Source organism: Chiloscyllium plagiosum, chromosome 2, assembly GCF_004010195.1.
Source record: "Chiloscyllium plagiosum isolate BGI_BamShark_2017 chromosome 2, ASM401019v2, whole genome shotgun sequence".
Taxonomy (NCBI): Eukaryota; Metazoa; Chordata; class Chondrichthyes; order Orectolobiformes; family Hemiscylliidae; genus Chiloscyllium; species Chiloscyllium plagiosum.
The window spans coordinates 26,590,950-26,608,618 of record NC_057711.1 but is presented as its reverse complement, the minus strand read 5'-3'; the positions used below and the strand labels follow the sequence as shown (position 1 = coordinate 26,608,618).

Below are 17,669 nucleotides of genomic sequence, written 5' to 3'. Positions count from 1 at the left end.
GAAAGATGTTGTGAAATTTGAAAGGGTTCAGAAAAGATTTACAAGGATGTTGCCAGGATTGGAGGATCTGAGGTACAGGGAGAGGCTAAACAGGCTGGGGCTGTTTTCCCTGGAGCGTTGGAGGCTGAGGGGTGACCTTATAGAGGTTAACAAAATTATGAAGGGCATGGAAAGGATAAATAGACAAAGTTTTTTCCCTGGGGTCAGGGAGTCCAGAACTAGAGGGCATAGGTTTAGGGTGAGAGGGGAAAGATATAAAAGAGACCTAAGGGGCAACTTTTTCACACAGAGGGTGGTACATGTATGGAATGAGCTGCCAGAGGATGTGGTGGAGACTGGTACAATTGCAACATTTAAGAGCCATTTGGATGGGTATATGAATAGGAAGGGTTTGGAGGGATATGGGCCGGGTGCTGGCAGATTGGGTTGGGATATCTACTCGGCATGGACGGGTTGGACCGAAGGGTCTATTTCCATGCTGTACATCTCTATGACTCTATGACAGGTGAGAGGTACTTAATAGCAAGACTCACTGGCGAGGCAGCATTTAACTGAATATTCAAGGAATCATTGTAAAACTGGTCAATGGAAATTGGGGCAGGGAGTGAATGTTCCATGTTGCAACCATGTCTAACAGAAACAAAGGTGGTTTGTGATTAAATAATTGCTTGGCAACACAAAACATAAACATTACTAAAAAGGGACATGAACTGAAGCTTTACATCTTGCATTCATCAGGATTGGGATGCAAGATTTGTATAGAATGGGAACAATGTGCTGATTGATTTGACTATGCTTGTGGATGAATCTATCAAGTGTCAATCTTAGCGAGCTGCTTCACCTCAGACCAGGCATTTAGATCAGAGTGTTGTCATGCTCAGAATACAAGGAATCAGCAGCCTCCATAAACCTTTCTCAATGAAGAAGGCACAGTCAATGCATACATGTATTTTTACATACACAGAGTAGGACCCAATGATTAAATAAAGTTACCTTCTAGCACATGCAAATGAAATGCATTACAAGCTCAAATGATAACCTTAAATTGGTTTCTGCTGTAATTCTTACACAGTGTAGAGTATTCAGTATATGTTGTATTGTAGTAGAATCACATCTAGTGCTGGATTTTAGATAGAATCACTACAGTATGGAACCAGGCCATTTGGCCCAAAATGTCCACACTGACCCTCCAAAGAGTAACCCACCCAGTCCCAGCCCCCAACCTATTAGTCTGCATTTCCCCTAACTAATGCACCTAACCTACACATCCCTGAACACTACAGGCAATTTAGCATGGCCAATTAATCTAACTTGCTCATCTTTGGACTCTGGGAGGAAACCGGAGCACCTGGAGGAAACCCACGCAGACACGGGGAGAATGTATAAACTCCACACAGACAGTCGCCCAAAGCTGGAATCGAACCCGGGTTCCTGCTGCTGTGAGGCAGCAATGCCAACCACTCAGCTGCTGTGTACAGGTTAACTGATCACAGTTGACCTGCTGCCTATGTGACTGGGAGAGCAAAGAGTCAGGGCATTCAACAGATTCATGGCCAGCTGAGTTTTACCTAACAGCTTAGATTTTCAGGCTATCTTAGGGTATACGTTGTTCCATTTCTTTCTATTCACAGTCAGCCAGCATTGATTCACTGAGGCAAACCTTGTTAATAATGAAGGCATCATGCAGGCATTAGGTTGCTTTTTTGCATATTCAAAGGATCATATATCTGTTTCAGGTATGAGACATGGATATCTAACTTGATGCATATACAAATATAATGTGTAATGAATTTCTGTCTCAAGATGTGCAAACACACATCAAGCATGTGTAAAACAGGCACCGTAAAGCAATCTGCTAGGCCTGGATGCTTTGTCAATGGCCTTTTTTTTAAAGTCAGTTTTGCTTATTACACCTGCACATTTGCTTGAATCAGAGCCTACTCTTGGTATCCGCTGTAACCTTATTATACAGGCCCACAGTAACAGCATGACTGCAATGTTGGATATTGGTCACAAAAGTCTTTCGCAATGTTCCCAGGCTCTGTTTGCTAACACTGTTATGAAGATGTGGGTGAACTATACCTTTTAAGAGAGTTAAAAGCTAGCAGTGACAACATCAAGTGTTCTCAATAAGACACAATGTAACATGTGCTCCAGCTACTAGAGTAGCTGGTTGCCTGGAAATGACAAAAAAAAATTCGAATTAGACCAATCAATTTAAATTATTCCCTGAAAAATACCAAATTTAAATCAAGATACTCAATTCAATCTTAAAAGCCAATGACCGGGGAAAAATTGAACAGTTGGGAGGAGAATTGCCAAGCCCAGAATGTAAACAGACTACCTGAAAAATAGCTCTCTTAAAAGATACTTTTTGATCACTAACCTGTGACACAGAAATTCCTAAGAAGAAAATAAGTCACAGGAAGATCCGAATAGAAGAACCAAAAGCTGCTTGGTTTTGACATAAGAAGTGTTGTTTGTAAATCTTAATTTGGAGTTTTTACTGGACTAGTATCAAAGAAGGGAAGGAAAAAGATAGATTAGAGTAAGGACTATTACTTAGTTGTTAATTAATTATTCTCTGTTATACTTTAAGAAATAAATTTGTTAATTTTACTTTAAATAGTTCTTGGCCACTCCAAATTTTACAGATTACTGCACGGGATAAATCTTTTCTGTATTGTTGGTTTTAAATTAAGCAGGAGGGCTTACCCCGGTCAAAACAATACATTTGTGTATTTTCCAACTAAACTGGTAAATAAGAGATGTCAACAAAAAAGTCCTTGTACCTCTTGACTGGGCCTTCATTAACATAGAGTCATACAGATGTACAGCATGGAAACAGGCCCTTCAGACCAAATATTGTAAATTAATCTAGTCCCATTTGCCAGCACTTGGCCCATATCCCTCTAAACCCTTACTATTCATATATCCATCTAGATGTCCTTTAAATGCTGTAATTGTACCAGCCTCCACCACTTCCTCTGGCAGTTCATTTCATACATGCACCACCCTTAGTGTGAAAAAAATGCCCCTGAGGTCCCTTTTAAATCTTTCCCCTCTCACTCTAAACTTATGCCATCTAGTTCTGGATTCGACGAATCCAGGGAAAAGACCTTGACTATTTGCCCTATCCATGCCCCGTATAATTTTATAAACCTCTATAAGATCACCCCCTCAGCCTCCAACGCTCCAGGAGAAACAGCCCCAGCCTATTCAGCCTGTCCCTATAGTTCATCCTTATAAGGGTTTCTTCAGTTGCGATACTTCAAGTGTTGCTTGCCTAAAACGGTAGGCATAAAGCAATATTGCTGAAGTCTTTTCCAGCCATTCAATGAACAACATCTTACCCTACAACTATTCTCACCCCCTCACAACACATATTTTCTGTTAGCTTTGCACTTGTTTAAAAGCTGCTGACCTTTCATATAAATGTCCTGATTTCTCTATAGGAATTCTCAATTATTCTAAGTAACCATTTTATCTTCTTTATTTCAGGCTATCGAGTGGAAAGGACATGAATTCTGGGAAGAAATGGAGATTTTTGCTTTAATTATGCCTCTGCGACCAAGGGGTATTTAAAGCTACCATTACCTGAGCTCAAGAACCCAAGGCTGGAATGGAATTGATTTCACAGATACACAGAATTTTAACAATCTTTGTGTACTTAAAATCAAACAAGAACTTTAGTATTGAGTACATGTACTTCACATAGTAACACAATAAAACAGCAGCTAAATATAAAGCATTATTTTGTACTTCGTATGTACAATAGTTGATCTATAAACCTCACAGATGCTCTCTGTGAAGGGTGACTTTCTCTTTGTTTTTTTCCACTAATGCTGAGAAGTGTTTATTAATCTATCTAAATTTTTAATTATTTAAAATCTATGGAACCAATGAAACTACTGGAAAGTAAGAAATCTTGCCAACTTTAGAGATAGAGGCAGGAATTACTTTTATTTGGTTCACTGGGTGTGGACATTGCTGACTGAACCAGCATTTATTGTCCATGCTTAATTTCCCGGAGGCCAGGTATGTGTCAACCATATTGCTGAGAGTCTGGTAGACAAGCTGATTTCCTTACCTAAAGGAAGGAAGTTAGTGAGTCACATGACATTTTACACCAACAACAATGATTATTCATGATCTTATTGAATGGTAGAGCAGACTCGATGGGCTGAATAGCCTACTTCTGCTCCTGATTCTTAACTTCTTGTCATTAGGCAAGCTTTTTATTGCAGATTTTTATTGAATTCAAATTTTCGCAATGGTGCAATTCAAACCAATATCCCCCAAGGGCTGTGGATTATAAGTCCAGTGATATTACCCCATGCCACTACCTCCCTAATGTTGCTATTTTTGGATTTAGACATTTAGGACCTCCAGCAGATTAAGTCCAATTGTACAAACTTTTATAACTGTTTTAATAGGGTAAGAAGTACTTCTGAGTTTTTGCGCGGTATTCAGTTTCTTGACTAACTGATCTCGCCAATCATGTCATCTAGCAGAGTCAAGCCTAGCCTAGTGGAGAGCTAGTTGGTGAGGGCTGCAGAATAGCTGCATAGGAAAAAGGAATGAGTCAATTATGGAATGGAGAGGGAAGAGTTTTGATGTATGAATGGTCAAGTGGTGGAGGTTAAGGTTATGGAAGGGTTGATTGAGCGGGCTGCTGGTCCTGAGTTGGGGGAATGCCTGACCAAAAACTCAGAGAAAGTGAAATCAAGGATAGTGTTCATAAGTCACTGGCATCTAAGGAGAGCTCAGAAGCTATTGGTGGGAGACAGGATGAGGAATTTGAGTCCTTGGAGATGGTGACTGAAGGGATGGTAGTGAGTAGGGTTGTGAGAAGAGGGGTTCAGATTGCCAACGTTAGTCAGAGAATCAGAGGTGCAGTGTATTTTTCAAACGGTGAGATAGATTGTGAAGTATTATGAGCAAAGGCTGACATGGAGGTGCAACACTTAATCAGAAAGCAAATTGTATGTCACCCTTTACTGCAAAGGGATTTAAGTATCGGGGGGAAACTATCATTTATATAGAAATCACACCTGGTGAATTAGTGTTGTTTTGGTCTTCTTACCTAAGGATATACTTGCCACAGAGCAGACACAATGGAGGTTCCATTAGATGATAAGACATAGGCACAGAAGTGCCTAATTTCACATTTCTGCCAAATCACTAATATCATGATTCACTCACTGACTAAAAATTTAACTATCTCTGCATCTATCCAGGTATTGTAGGAATTGCATATGTTCCAATAAGGTCTCATTCTTCTACACTCCAATTAATTTAATCTCAACTGACTCAATCTCTCCTCTTAAGAAAATCCTCGATAATCAGAATTGACTCACTGAACCTTGTCTGGATTGCCTCAAATGCAATATATCTTTCCTTAAATAAAGGGGCCAAAACTGTTCACAGTTTTCTAGATAGGTCTGACGAGTGCCTTGTATAGATTAGATTTAGATTTGATTACAGTGTGGAAACAGGCCCTTCGGCCCAACAAGTCCACACCGACCCGCCGAAGCGAAACCCACCCATAAATAAAGGGGCCAAAACTGTTCACAGTTTTCTAGATAGGTCTGACTAGTGCCTTGTATAGATTAGAGATTTAGATTTGATTACAGTGTGGAAACAGGCCCTTCGGACCAACAAGTCCACACCGACCCGCCGAAGCGAAACCCACCCATGCCCCTACATTTACCCCTTACCTAACACTACAGGCAATTTAGCATGGCCAATTCACCTGACCCTGCACATCTTTGGATGGTGGGAGGAAACCGGAGCACCTGGAGGAAACCCACGCAGACACGGGGAGAACGTGCAAACTCCACACAGTCAGTCGCCTGAGGCGGGAATTGAACCCGGGTCTCTGGCGCTGCGAGGCAGCAGTGCTAACCACTGTGCCACCGTGCCGCCCATGGTATAGTTTTAGAAAGACTCCTTATTTTTATAGTCGAGAGGGTGGTGCTGGGAAAAGCACAGCAGGTCAGGCAGCATCTAAGGAGCAAGAGAATCAACATTTTGGGCATAAGCCCTTCATCAGGAAGGCCTCATCAGTGTTCCTGAGCTGGCTCAGAAATCAAATGCAGATGGACTTCTCTTTAACTTATATCTTTTTCACTTTTCCTTATTCTTATCCTATTCTAAACTATCAAAATGGCTCAGTACTATGGTGACAAATGGAACTTTTTCAGTGTATTTTGTTGTATTTCTTACTGCAAAATTGTGGGAGAAAGATCTGCTACTCTACCCAGCCATAGCATGACCACATAAAAAACACAAAAGCAGGTCTGCGAAACACAGAGATCAAGTTTGCCAACACACACAGAATACATCCACAATGCCCGAGTCTTGGCCAAACAGGCTAACATAGAAAACAGACATGGCCAAGCTATTCCCAAAATACATTTACCAAACAGCCTTCACAGTAAAGCTCCCGGCCCCAATGAGCACTGCGGTCCCAATATCCTAAGGGTAGGCTCATTTCCCATTGAAACCGATACCGCATAAACAAAGAGGCAGACCGAGGCACCCCAGAAGACTTCGCTCGCAGGAGGAACACAATGGACAGATCTGGATGCCAGGAGAAGGAACATTTACACATTTTCGCGTGGACATGAAATACAATGAAGAATCCTCTAGAAGACATTCTCACCCACTCATGGAGATGGCTGGAATCTCCTGTGTCAATTACAAATGAATTGTTGCTGCCAGAAGCTTGATTAATGTCCATTCAGTTTATTCTTGTTTTAGTCGATTTATAGTTTTCACCATTATACTGTAACTGCTTTACAATTATCATCTTTGTGTTGTACACGATAAAATCTTCCAGCACCTTCCATTCAGGGAAGAGCATTCTGGCCATCTGTGCAGAGAATCAGTTTTGTGTCAGCCTGGTCAATTTCTCTTCCACGATATCACTTTGTTTAATAAATCGCTTGTCAATTTCACCGTGATCCTCGTTTATGGTCCCTGATTCATTGAGCTGAATTTGTCCGACAAAAATAAAAAATCACAATAAAATCATTTAAACTGTTGGTTCTGTTAAAATCCTTGCCCAGTCAACTCCATCCAACTCTGCCTGCATTCATATTTATTTGCTCTTATCACCAAACTAATTCCTGGATGGTTTGACTGTCCTATGAGGACAGATAGGGAAGATTGGACCTGCAGTCTCTAGGATTTAGAAGAATGAAAATTAGTTGAAGGGCTCAAAATTCTTAAAAGGTTAGACAAAGTAGATAGAGAAAGGATATTTCCTGCAAAGTGGGGGATTTGAAACAGGCAGCTTAGTCTCAGAGTAAGGGGTAAGCATTTAGAATCATAGTGTCCTACAGCAGAGACAGGCCCTTCAGCCCAAACTGGTCCATGCCGACCAAAATGTCCATCCATGCTAACCCCATTTCCCTACACTTGACCCATATTCTTCTAAACCTTTCCTATCCATGTATTTATCCAAATGCCTTTTAAATGTTGTTAATGCACCCGCTTCAACTACTTCCGCTGCCAGCTCATTCCATATGCATACCATCCTCTGTGTATAAAAGTTGTCCCTCAGGTTCCGTTTTATTCTTTCCCCTCTAAGCTTAAACCAATGCCGTCTAGTCCTCAATTCCCCAAAATGACAAGCAATTAATTCACTCAGAGGTAGTAGAAACATAGGAACAGGAGGAGTGGACCGTGAAGCCCATTGAGCTTGCTCTGCCATTCAATTAGAAATAAGATTGATGATCTACTTCAGTATCACTTTCCTGCACTAATTGCACATCCCCTGATATTAGCATTAGTGTCCTGAAATCTATTACTTCTGTCTTTAACATGCACAGTGGTTTAGCATCTGCAGGAAAGAATTGTACTGATGGAAGAAATCCTTCCTCACCTCAATTATAAATATGATGCCCCCAGATTTTAGGCTCATTAGTCAGGGAACCATCCTATCTGCAAAGTGTGATAGGGTGCAAATTTCAATGAGATCAAATCTCAATCTTCAAACTTTCCTGCCTTAAATAGTTGTGTTACATTTTCTACTTTCAATCTGCAAGAACCTATGTACGCATTTTCTCTACTGCTATCTCTTCAACATTAACATGTAGCTCATCTGCTCTAGTGGATTAATTAACCTCCAATGCAGTTATTCTTTGAGACTGCACGATCTCTTTATTAATGATGAACACAATCCTGCAGGTGCGAACCCACAACTGTCAAATCACAAATATGTACCTGGTCAGTGTGAGGATTGAACCCATGACCTTAGTGTTATGAGCACAATGTTCTAACCATCTGAGCCAACCGACCTAACTGAACTGCTGTAATTAATCTATTATGCCTTCTTCGAGCTCCTGATTAGCTGTGCTTTTCCAGCACCACATTCTTTGAATCTATCTCTTTATTATACTAATTTCTTACATAAAGATTTTCTTTCATAAAATACATACATATTTCTATATTAAAATATATTGGAAAGTGAAAGAAAAGAATTTACAGAGGGATGAAAGTGTACATGAGTACTTACCATTGTGGTCTCCACAGTGCAATTACCAGCAAAGCCATAAAATACTTTGGGTTGCACTGCCAATAATGTTCTGCACTTCCTGCACAATATCCTGTCTTGGGCAGTGTACTGCATGGTCAGGTTGTGTATAACCCAGAACTGTGAGTAGCAATCTTAAGAGACATAATCCCATCAGTTGCTCATATCCCTGAAACTAATGTTGGTGCCACTGGTAACATGAGCATTTATCGCTACTTCATTTGCCATTAAGGTGGTTGGGACTACCACCCCCGCACCCCCTCCCCCCCACACCCCATCTTGAACTGCTGGTGTAGACACACACAATGCTGTACAGAGTTCCAGGTTTTTCATGCAAGTACCATAAAGGAATGAAGACTTACGTTCATGTCAGGATAGTGTATGGATCAGGTGGTTATCAAGCCGTGTGCTCTGTGGCTGCATGGTGTTGAGCTTCAGAATATAAGAACCAGTAGCAGGAATAAGCAACTCAGCACATTGACTCTGCTCCATTTACTATGATCAATGCTGATCCAATCTCAGCCTCAACTCCATTTTCCTCCCTGCTCCCCATAATCCTTTTATCCATTACTAATTAAAAAGCTGGGTGATTAAATTCCACAGATTCACAATCCTTACAGTGAAATAATTCCTCTACATCGCTGTTTTAAATCTGTCACCTCTTAGCCTAAAACTATGATCTCTGATTCTAGAATGTACTATATGTGGAAACATCTTTCTACTTTGTCAAACCTCTTTAGCATCCTACATATGTCAATTTCATCTCTACTTATCCTTCTGAACTCTAAAGCATATTAGGTAAAATTGCTCAATCTCTCCTCATACAATAAGACTTTCGTTGCTGTAATTAATCTATTATGCCTTCTTCGAACTGCCTCCAATGCGAACACATCCTTCCTTGGGTAATGGGACTAAAACTATATACCACTGTAGAGGAGATCTCACCAATGCCTTGCATAATTGTAACAACACTTCCCTGCTTTTAAACTTTATTCCCCTAGCAATAGATGCCAAAGGTCAATCTGCCTTTTCTACCAACTATTGTACCTACTAGTTTTCTGCATGCATAAGAATACCCAGACCCCTCTGAACCAGATGGTTCTGAAGTTTCTCTCCACTTAGACAATAAGTTGCCTTTTAATGCTTGCAACCAAACTGGATGACCTCATACTTAATCATGTTAAATTCTATCTGTCAAATTTTGTTATGGACCAGACCACCCTCTCAAAACATATCAAGGAGATAGCCTGGACCCTAACATTTATCACATTTAAAGCAAAGTATAAGGCACTATATTCCAGATGTGATTCAGTAGGTTAAACTACCAGGCTTTAAGCAAAACACACTTTATTCTTACACTACTGTTAAAATATAACAAAAATAAGAATTGGAATAACTTTGACTCTATCTAAATACTTAAAACAATATATATTTTAACTTCTACTCATCAGCTATTCCAATATAGTAGCATCCCATAAACATACCTTGGCAAAGATAAAACTCAGCAACACTGATTTCCCTCACTTGCTATCACTTCCAGTCCAGGAAAAGGAACACTGACAGAATGAATCTCGCAGAAGAGGCAGAACTCAAACTTTTTGCAGCATCAGAGAGAGAGAGAGAGAGCTGTACTTGCTGTATCTTTCAACCTCAAAATCCCAAACTCAACAACTGAAAGAAAAGCCACAACTCTGGGTCCATGTGAACCTGACTCCACCCACTTACGCTTCATTTGTCTACTTTAAAAAAATCAAAGCTATGTATTCTGCTTTCCATGGAGCAGACACAGCTCATTACACATTCACCTAATATCCACATTCATTCGTAATTTTTTAATTTCTTCTTTGCAACTTACTTTCCTACCTATTTTAGTGCCATTTGTAAATTTGGCTGTAGTACATTTCTACCTGCATTCTAGTTATTAATATAGATTGTAAATAGTTGAAGCACTTTAGTATTGGGATTAAAAATGATATCTTCAAATCAGACCATTAAGGGTTGATTGTTAAGGGTTAACTGGGCATGACAATGAGCTATTGAAGCAAAGTGGAAAAGTATGTGAACAAAACAGGCCTGATGCAAAAACAGCCTGATTTTGATTCAGAATAGTATTCATATCAGGGACTTCCCCTTTGGACTGGGGTTCATGCCCAGTGCTATGGAATCTGAGATATAGCTCCAAGTGAGAGCCATCCAAAGTCCCCTGCATGAAGACAAAGTAGTGAGACTCATCAGTTTGCATATGTATGAAGTAGCTTAAGCTAATTCACTCATTAGTTTGTGTATAATGTAGTGAAAGCAAATATATACATTGTTTGTACAGTGACGCCACCCTCACTTCCAGAGGCCTGGAGGCTTTTGATTATATCATTCATGCCGCAAATTGTTCACCGCTATCTTGGAGCCAATCATACAGTTGTAGGCAGGCGACAGTTCTTTGCCATTGACAACAACTGCTACCATTCCACAAACTAATCAGCTACTTGTACACCCGTAGTGATGTTAGGGAGTGAGTTTCAGGATATTGACACAGTGATAGCGAACGAATGTAATATATTTCCAATCAGGGTGCCATGTTGATTGACGTGGAACTTGCAGAAGGTAAGTCTTCACATGCATCTGCTACCTTTGTCATTCTAGTCATTAGAGGTTGAGGTTTGGAAGCTTAGTGTATTACTCTAGTTCATCTTGTCTGATATAATCACGGTGTAAACAATTGCTAATCTACAACTGTAAAGATTGAATACAGGAATTTAGTGGATAGGGTAACAATCAAATGAAATGCTTCGTCCTGGATGGTGTCAAGCTTCTTGAGTGATATTAGACCTACACTCATCCAGACAGGTGGACAGTATTCCAGCACACTACAGGCAATGGAAAATTAGGAGGTGAGTTATTCATCATAAATTTCTAGCCCATTACTTGCTATTGTACCCACAGTACTTACATGACTGTGTAATTCAGTTTGTGGTAAAAAGAAAACCTCCCCCCCCCCACCCCCTCCCCATAATGTTGACAGTGGGGATTTAGCAATGGTAATGCTCTGAATGTCAAGAGGTAATGGTTAGATGCTCTCTTGTTTGAGATAATGAATGCCTGGTATGTCACCTCTCAGCCTGCATGTTGTTCATAGAACATAGAACAGTACAGCAGAGTACAGGCACTCCAGCCCTCGATGTTGTGCTGGCCTTTTATTCTACTCTAAGATCAGATTAACCTACATACCCTTTATTGTACTATCTTCCATGTGCCTATCCAAGAGTCGCTTAAATATCCCTAATGTATTTGATCCCATGCACCCACTCTCTGTGTGAAGAACCTACCTCTGACATTCCCCCTAAACCTTCTTCCAATTACTTTAAAATTATGCCCCCTCATGATAGACATTTCTACCATGAGAAAAAGTCTCTGGCTATCAACTCTACTTATGCCTCTCATTATCTTGTACGCCCCTACCATGTCTCTATTCGCCTCTCATCCTTCTTCATTAATTGAATTCTTATTAATTGAATTTAAGTACTGTCAACTGCCAAGGTAGTATTTCAACCCATGAACCAAGAGCATTAACCTAAATCTCTGGAATACTGATCCAGTGGCAGTACCATTAGTTTCATGCTTTTTTAAAAATGTTCTGTTTATCTATTCCTTCAACCAAAATGAATAAATTCCCACTTGCCACAGTATTCCATTTGTGCTGGAAGAGCACAGCAATTCAGGCAGCATCCGACGAGCAGCAAAATCGACGTTTCGGGCAAAAGCCCTTCATCAGGAATAAAAAATGAAGGGCTTTTGCCCGAAACGTCGATTTTGCTGCTCGCCGAATGCTGCCTGAATTGCTGTGCTCTTCCAGCACCACTGATCCAGAATCTGGTTTCCAGCATCTGCAGTCATTGTTTTTACCACAGTATTCCATTTGCCAACTTTTGTTCATTCACTTAACTGTTTTTATCCTCTTTGCAGTATCTGTATGACATTCTAGTGCTCGATTGTCAACAAATCTAGTTCATGACTCTCAATCTTTTCATCTAAGTCATCAATATTGATTGTAAATAACGGAAGCCCCAGGACTGATCAATGTGATATTCCACTGGTTGTAGGATGCCACCTGAAAGGCCCCTTTTAGCCCTACTCTCTGCTTAATGTCTGTAAACCAATCTTCCATACATGCTAATACATCACCCCCAACTCCATGACTTCTTATAATCAGTCCATATCTGGTACTCCACCACCAAAACACGTGGCCCCACTATTCTGTTTAATTGTTCCATACTTAGATTGGATTTTGATTGGCTAGAACTGATTCAATTATTGTTGCCCCTCACAAAGATGTCTGCCATGGTAACTGAATGGTTGCCATGGTAACTGAGAATACACATCTTGTTCTGGGCCAATTGGAGCAGAAAGAATCAAAAGGATTTTAGTGCTTAGGGTGACCTCTGGCTCGTGAGTGGTAGAAAAAAATGGTGAGTATCAGAATTGTAGAGGAGCAGGGCAGAGCTAACCTGCAGGTCAGAAGGACCTGAAGAAGTATGCTGAGCATAAAAGTACCTAGTGTATGAAATGTGGCCTGATAATGAACTCTTGAAGCCTGGAGAGGATTAAAAAGATGGGCAGTGAAAGTTGTCAAAACTGGAATCACATTTTGTGGTGCATCAGTATGTATGCTTGTAAAATTGACTTGGTAATGTTATAGGTACCTCAAAAAGCAATAAAGTTTTTTATTGCCTTCTGAAATTGGTTAGGGTCTTTCTGAATTAGAAAATAACCATAAATTTAAGATGAGTTGTTTCTTGCTGCCTGGGACCCTCCACAAATGTCTCTGATATTTAGCCCAGGATGGAACCTTGGGTCACTCTGATGGATTTAACTGCATACTCAATGACACCCAACATCACTACGTAATTACCTCCTATATTAGATCCTCACCACACTATCCCCCTGCCTAACTAACTACTATAACTGCCTGAGTAATCGTTAATGACCTGACTCCTTCACTGCCCAGACAACTCAACCATCCACTACCCAAACAATAAAAAAGAATAGAATCCCCACAAACAGAATCATCCCACACCTGACCAGCATGAAAGAGTATGCAAGTATGTCCCCTCCCCCTCTTGCAAGTGCTATGGGCTATCAGTTCCAGCAGAATCATACTCTTAACACAAACTGTAATATATTGGTCTGACATACTGCCCATCGCTACCATCTCCATCAAGACAAGAAATCAACCTCAGTTCAATGAAGAGTACAGGAGGGCATGCGAAGAGCAGAACCAGGCATACCTAAAAATGAGGTGTCAATCAAGTAATAGACAGAGTTGTAGGGTTCCGAAAGCAATGCATTAGACCTAAACTCTGCAATCCTGCCAAATCAAGTTGTGAATAGTGGTGAATAATTAAACAACCCACTGGAGATGGAGGTTCCACAAATATCCTCATCCTCGACAATGGTAGAGCCCAGCTCATCCATACAAATGATAAGGCTGAAGCAATTACAATATGCTGAATGGATGCTCCATCTTGACCTCCATCAGAGGGCGCCAGCATCACAGATGCCATTCTTCAGCCAACTTGTAATATTGTAAAATGACTGGAGGTACCGGATATTGCAAAGACTATGGGCCTGACAACATTCTAGTAATAGTCTTGAAGACTTATCTGGCAGAATTTGCCATAATTTGCCAACCATCTAGCCAAGCTACAACACTGATATCTAACTAATAATGTGAAAAATTCTTCACGTATGTCCTGTACACAAGAAGTTGGACAAATCTAATCCAAACAATTAAAACCCCATCAGTCTACTCTCGATCATCACTAAAGTTATAGAAGGTATCATCAACAATGCTAACAAACAAAATCTATTCAGCAATAACCTGCTAACTGATGCTCAGTTTGAGGTCCACCAGGGCCACTCATTCCTGACCTTCTTATAACCTTACTCCAAACATGAACAAAGAGAAGAATTTCAGAGTAAGATGAAAGTGATTGCCCTTGTTGTCATAGCATGATTTCACAGAGTGTGGCATCAAGAAGCCTTAGGAAAATTGCAGTCAATGAGTATCAGGCGAGAACTCTCCACTGGTTGGAGTCATACCTGGCTAATGGTTAAGTTTGTTGGAGGTCAGTCATCCAACTCTAGGACAACTCTGTAAACATATCTTAGAGTAGTGTTCTTGGCCCAATAATCTTTAGCTGCATTATCCATGACATTTTCACCATCATAAGGTCAGAACTGCAGAGGTTTGCTGATGATTGCAAACTGTTCAATATTATTCAGAACTCCTCAGATACTGAAGCAACCCATGTCCAAATAGAGCAAGCCCTGGATAATTTCCAGAGTTGGGCTGATGGGTGGCAAGTGATATTTGTCACACACAATTGTCAGTCAATGACCATTTTGAACAAAAGAGAATCTGACCATCACCACTTTACACACAATGGCTTGACCACCAATGAATCTCCCACAATCAACGTCCTGGAGATGACTAGGAACTGAATGGAATTAGCCATATAAATGCAAAAACAGGTCAGGGGGCAGCTATCCAACAGAAAGTAATTCACCACTTGACTTCCCAAAGTTTGTCCTCCATCTACACTCACAACAGTGTGATAGAATATTCCCCACTTGATGAGTACAGCTTCAATAACACTCAGGAAGCGTAACATCAGCCAGAACAAAGCAGTCTACTTGATTGGTATCATGATCCCAAACATTCACTCCCTCCAATATAGATGCCCTATAGAAGCAATGTCTACCAATGTACAAGATATATTGCAAACATTCAACAAAGCTCCTTAAATAGCACCTTCAAAACTCACAACCATTACAAAAAGGACAAGGGCAACAAATAGATGAAAACATCACCAGCTGCAGGTTCCCCTCAAAGTTACTCACCATCCTGAGTTGCAAAGACATCCCCATTCCTTCAATATCATACAGTCATAGAGACATACAGCACAGAAGTAAACCCTTCAGTCCAAGTCGTCCATGCCAAATAGATATCCTAAATTAATCTAGTCCCATTTGCCAGCATTTGGCCCATATCCCTCTAAACCCTTCCTATTCATATACCTGTCCAGATGTTTTTTAAATGTTGTAATTGTACCAGCTTCCACCAGCTTCCTCTGGCTGCTCATTCCATACACGCACCACCCTCTGCGTGAAAACATTGCTGCTTAGATCCCTTTTAAATTTTTCCCCTCTCACCTTAAAATTATGATCTCTAGTTTTGGTTAACTCCAGCCTGGGGAAAAGAGCTTACCTACTTACCCTATCTGTTCCCCTCATGATTTTATAAACCTCTATAAGGTCACCGCTCAGCCTCTGATGCTTCAGGGAAAACAGCGCCAGCCTCTTCAGCCTCTCCCAATAGCTCAAATCCTCCAACCCTGACAACATCCTTGTAAATCTGTTCAGAACCCTTTCACATTTCACAATATCCTTCCTATAACAGCGAGACCATAATTGCACACAGTACTCCAAAAGTAGCCTAACCAATGTCCTGTACAACATGATCTCCCAATTCCTATACTTATGCACTGACCAATAAAGGCAAGCATACCAAATGCCTTCTTCACTATCCTATCCACCTTCAAGGAACTATGAACCTGCACTCCAAGGTCTCTTTGTTCAGCAACTCTCCCCAGGACCCAACGTTAAGTCTATAAGTCCTGCCCTGATTTGCTTTTACAAAATGCAGCACCTCACATTTATCGAAATTAAACTCATCTGCCACTCCTCAGCCCATTGGCCTATCTGATCAAGATCACTACCTCCAATTTTGGTGTCATCTGCAAACTTACTTATCATAACTCTTATGTTCACATTCAAATCATTCATATAAATGATGAAAAGCAATGGACCCAGCACTGATCCTTGTGGCTTACGAGTCACAGGCCTTCAGTCTGAAAATCAATCCTCCACTACCACCCTCTGACTTCGACCTTCAAGCCAGTTCTGTATCCAAATGGCTAGTTCTCCCTGTATTGCATGTGATCGAACTTTGTTAACCGGTCTACTATGAGGGACTTTGTCAAATGCCTTACTGAAGTCCATATAGATCACGTCCACTGCTCTGTCCTCATCAATCCTCTTCATTACTGCTTTTTGGGCTTTTTTGGCTTTGTTTGTTTTTTGGGGTGGCATGGTGGCTCAGTGGTTAGCACTGCTGCCTCACAGTGCAAGGACCCAGGTTCAATCCCTGCCTCAGGTGACTGTCTGCGTGGAGTTTTCACATTCTCCCCGTGTCTGCTTGGGTTTCCTCCGGGTGCTCCGGTTTCCTCCCACAATCCAAAGATATGCAGGTTAGGTGAATTGGCCATGTTAAATAGCCAATAGTGTTAGATGTATTAGTCAGGGATAAATATGGGGAATAGGTCTGGGTGGGTTACTCTTCGGAGGGTCGGTGAGGGAATCTAACCTAATCAAAAAACTCAATCAAGTTAGGAAGACACCATTTCCCACGCACAAAGCCACGCTGACTATCCCTAATCAGTTCTTGTCTTTCCAAATATATGTAAATCCTGTCCCTCAGGATTCCCTCCAACAACTTGCCGACCACTGATGTCAGGCTCGCTGGTCTATATTTCTCTAGCTTTTCCTTACTACCTTTCTTAAATAGTGGCAGCACAATAGCGAATCTCCAGTCTTCTGGCACCTCATTTGTGGCTATTGTTGTTGCAAGTACCTCCGCAATGGACCCAGCAATCGCTTCCCTAGCTTCCCACAGAGTTCTAGGGTACACCTTATTAGGTCCCAGGGATTTATGTGTTTTAAGGCATCCAGCACATCCTCCTCTGTAACATGGACATTTTTCAAGATGTCACTATTTATGTTCCCATGTTCTCTCTCTTTCATGTCCTTCTCCATAGTAAACACTGATGCAAAATACTCATTTAGTAATTCCTTCTTCTCCTGCGTTTCTACACATAGATGGCCTTGCTGATCTTTAAGGGGTTCTATTCCCTCCCTAGTTACTCTTTTATCATTAATAAATTTGTAAAATCCCTTTAGATTCTTCTTAACTCTATTTGCCAAATTTATGTCATGTCCCCTATGATTACTCCTTCACTGCTGTGGGTTCAAGACCATAGAACTCCTTTCCAAGCAGCACAAACATGTACCA

At 40.8% G+C, this 17,669-nt stretch overlaps 1 protein-coding gene across 1 annotated transcript in view; it reads left to right on the top strand.

Moving 5' to 3' along the window:
* Positions 1-3,585, top strand: part of LOC122556142 (ufm1-specific protease 2-like) — a 48,535-nt gene extending 44,950 nt beyond the window's left edge. The window contains exon 8 of the mRNA XM_043702637.1: positions 3,502-3,585. Coding sequence (XP_043558572.1) covers positions 3,502-3,585 — 84 coding nt within the window. The remainder of the gene's footprint in view (positions 1-3,501) is intronic.
* Positions 3,586-17,669: the final 14,084 nt, after the last annotated feature.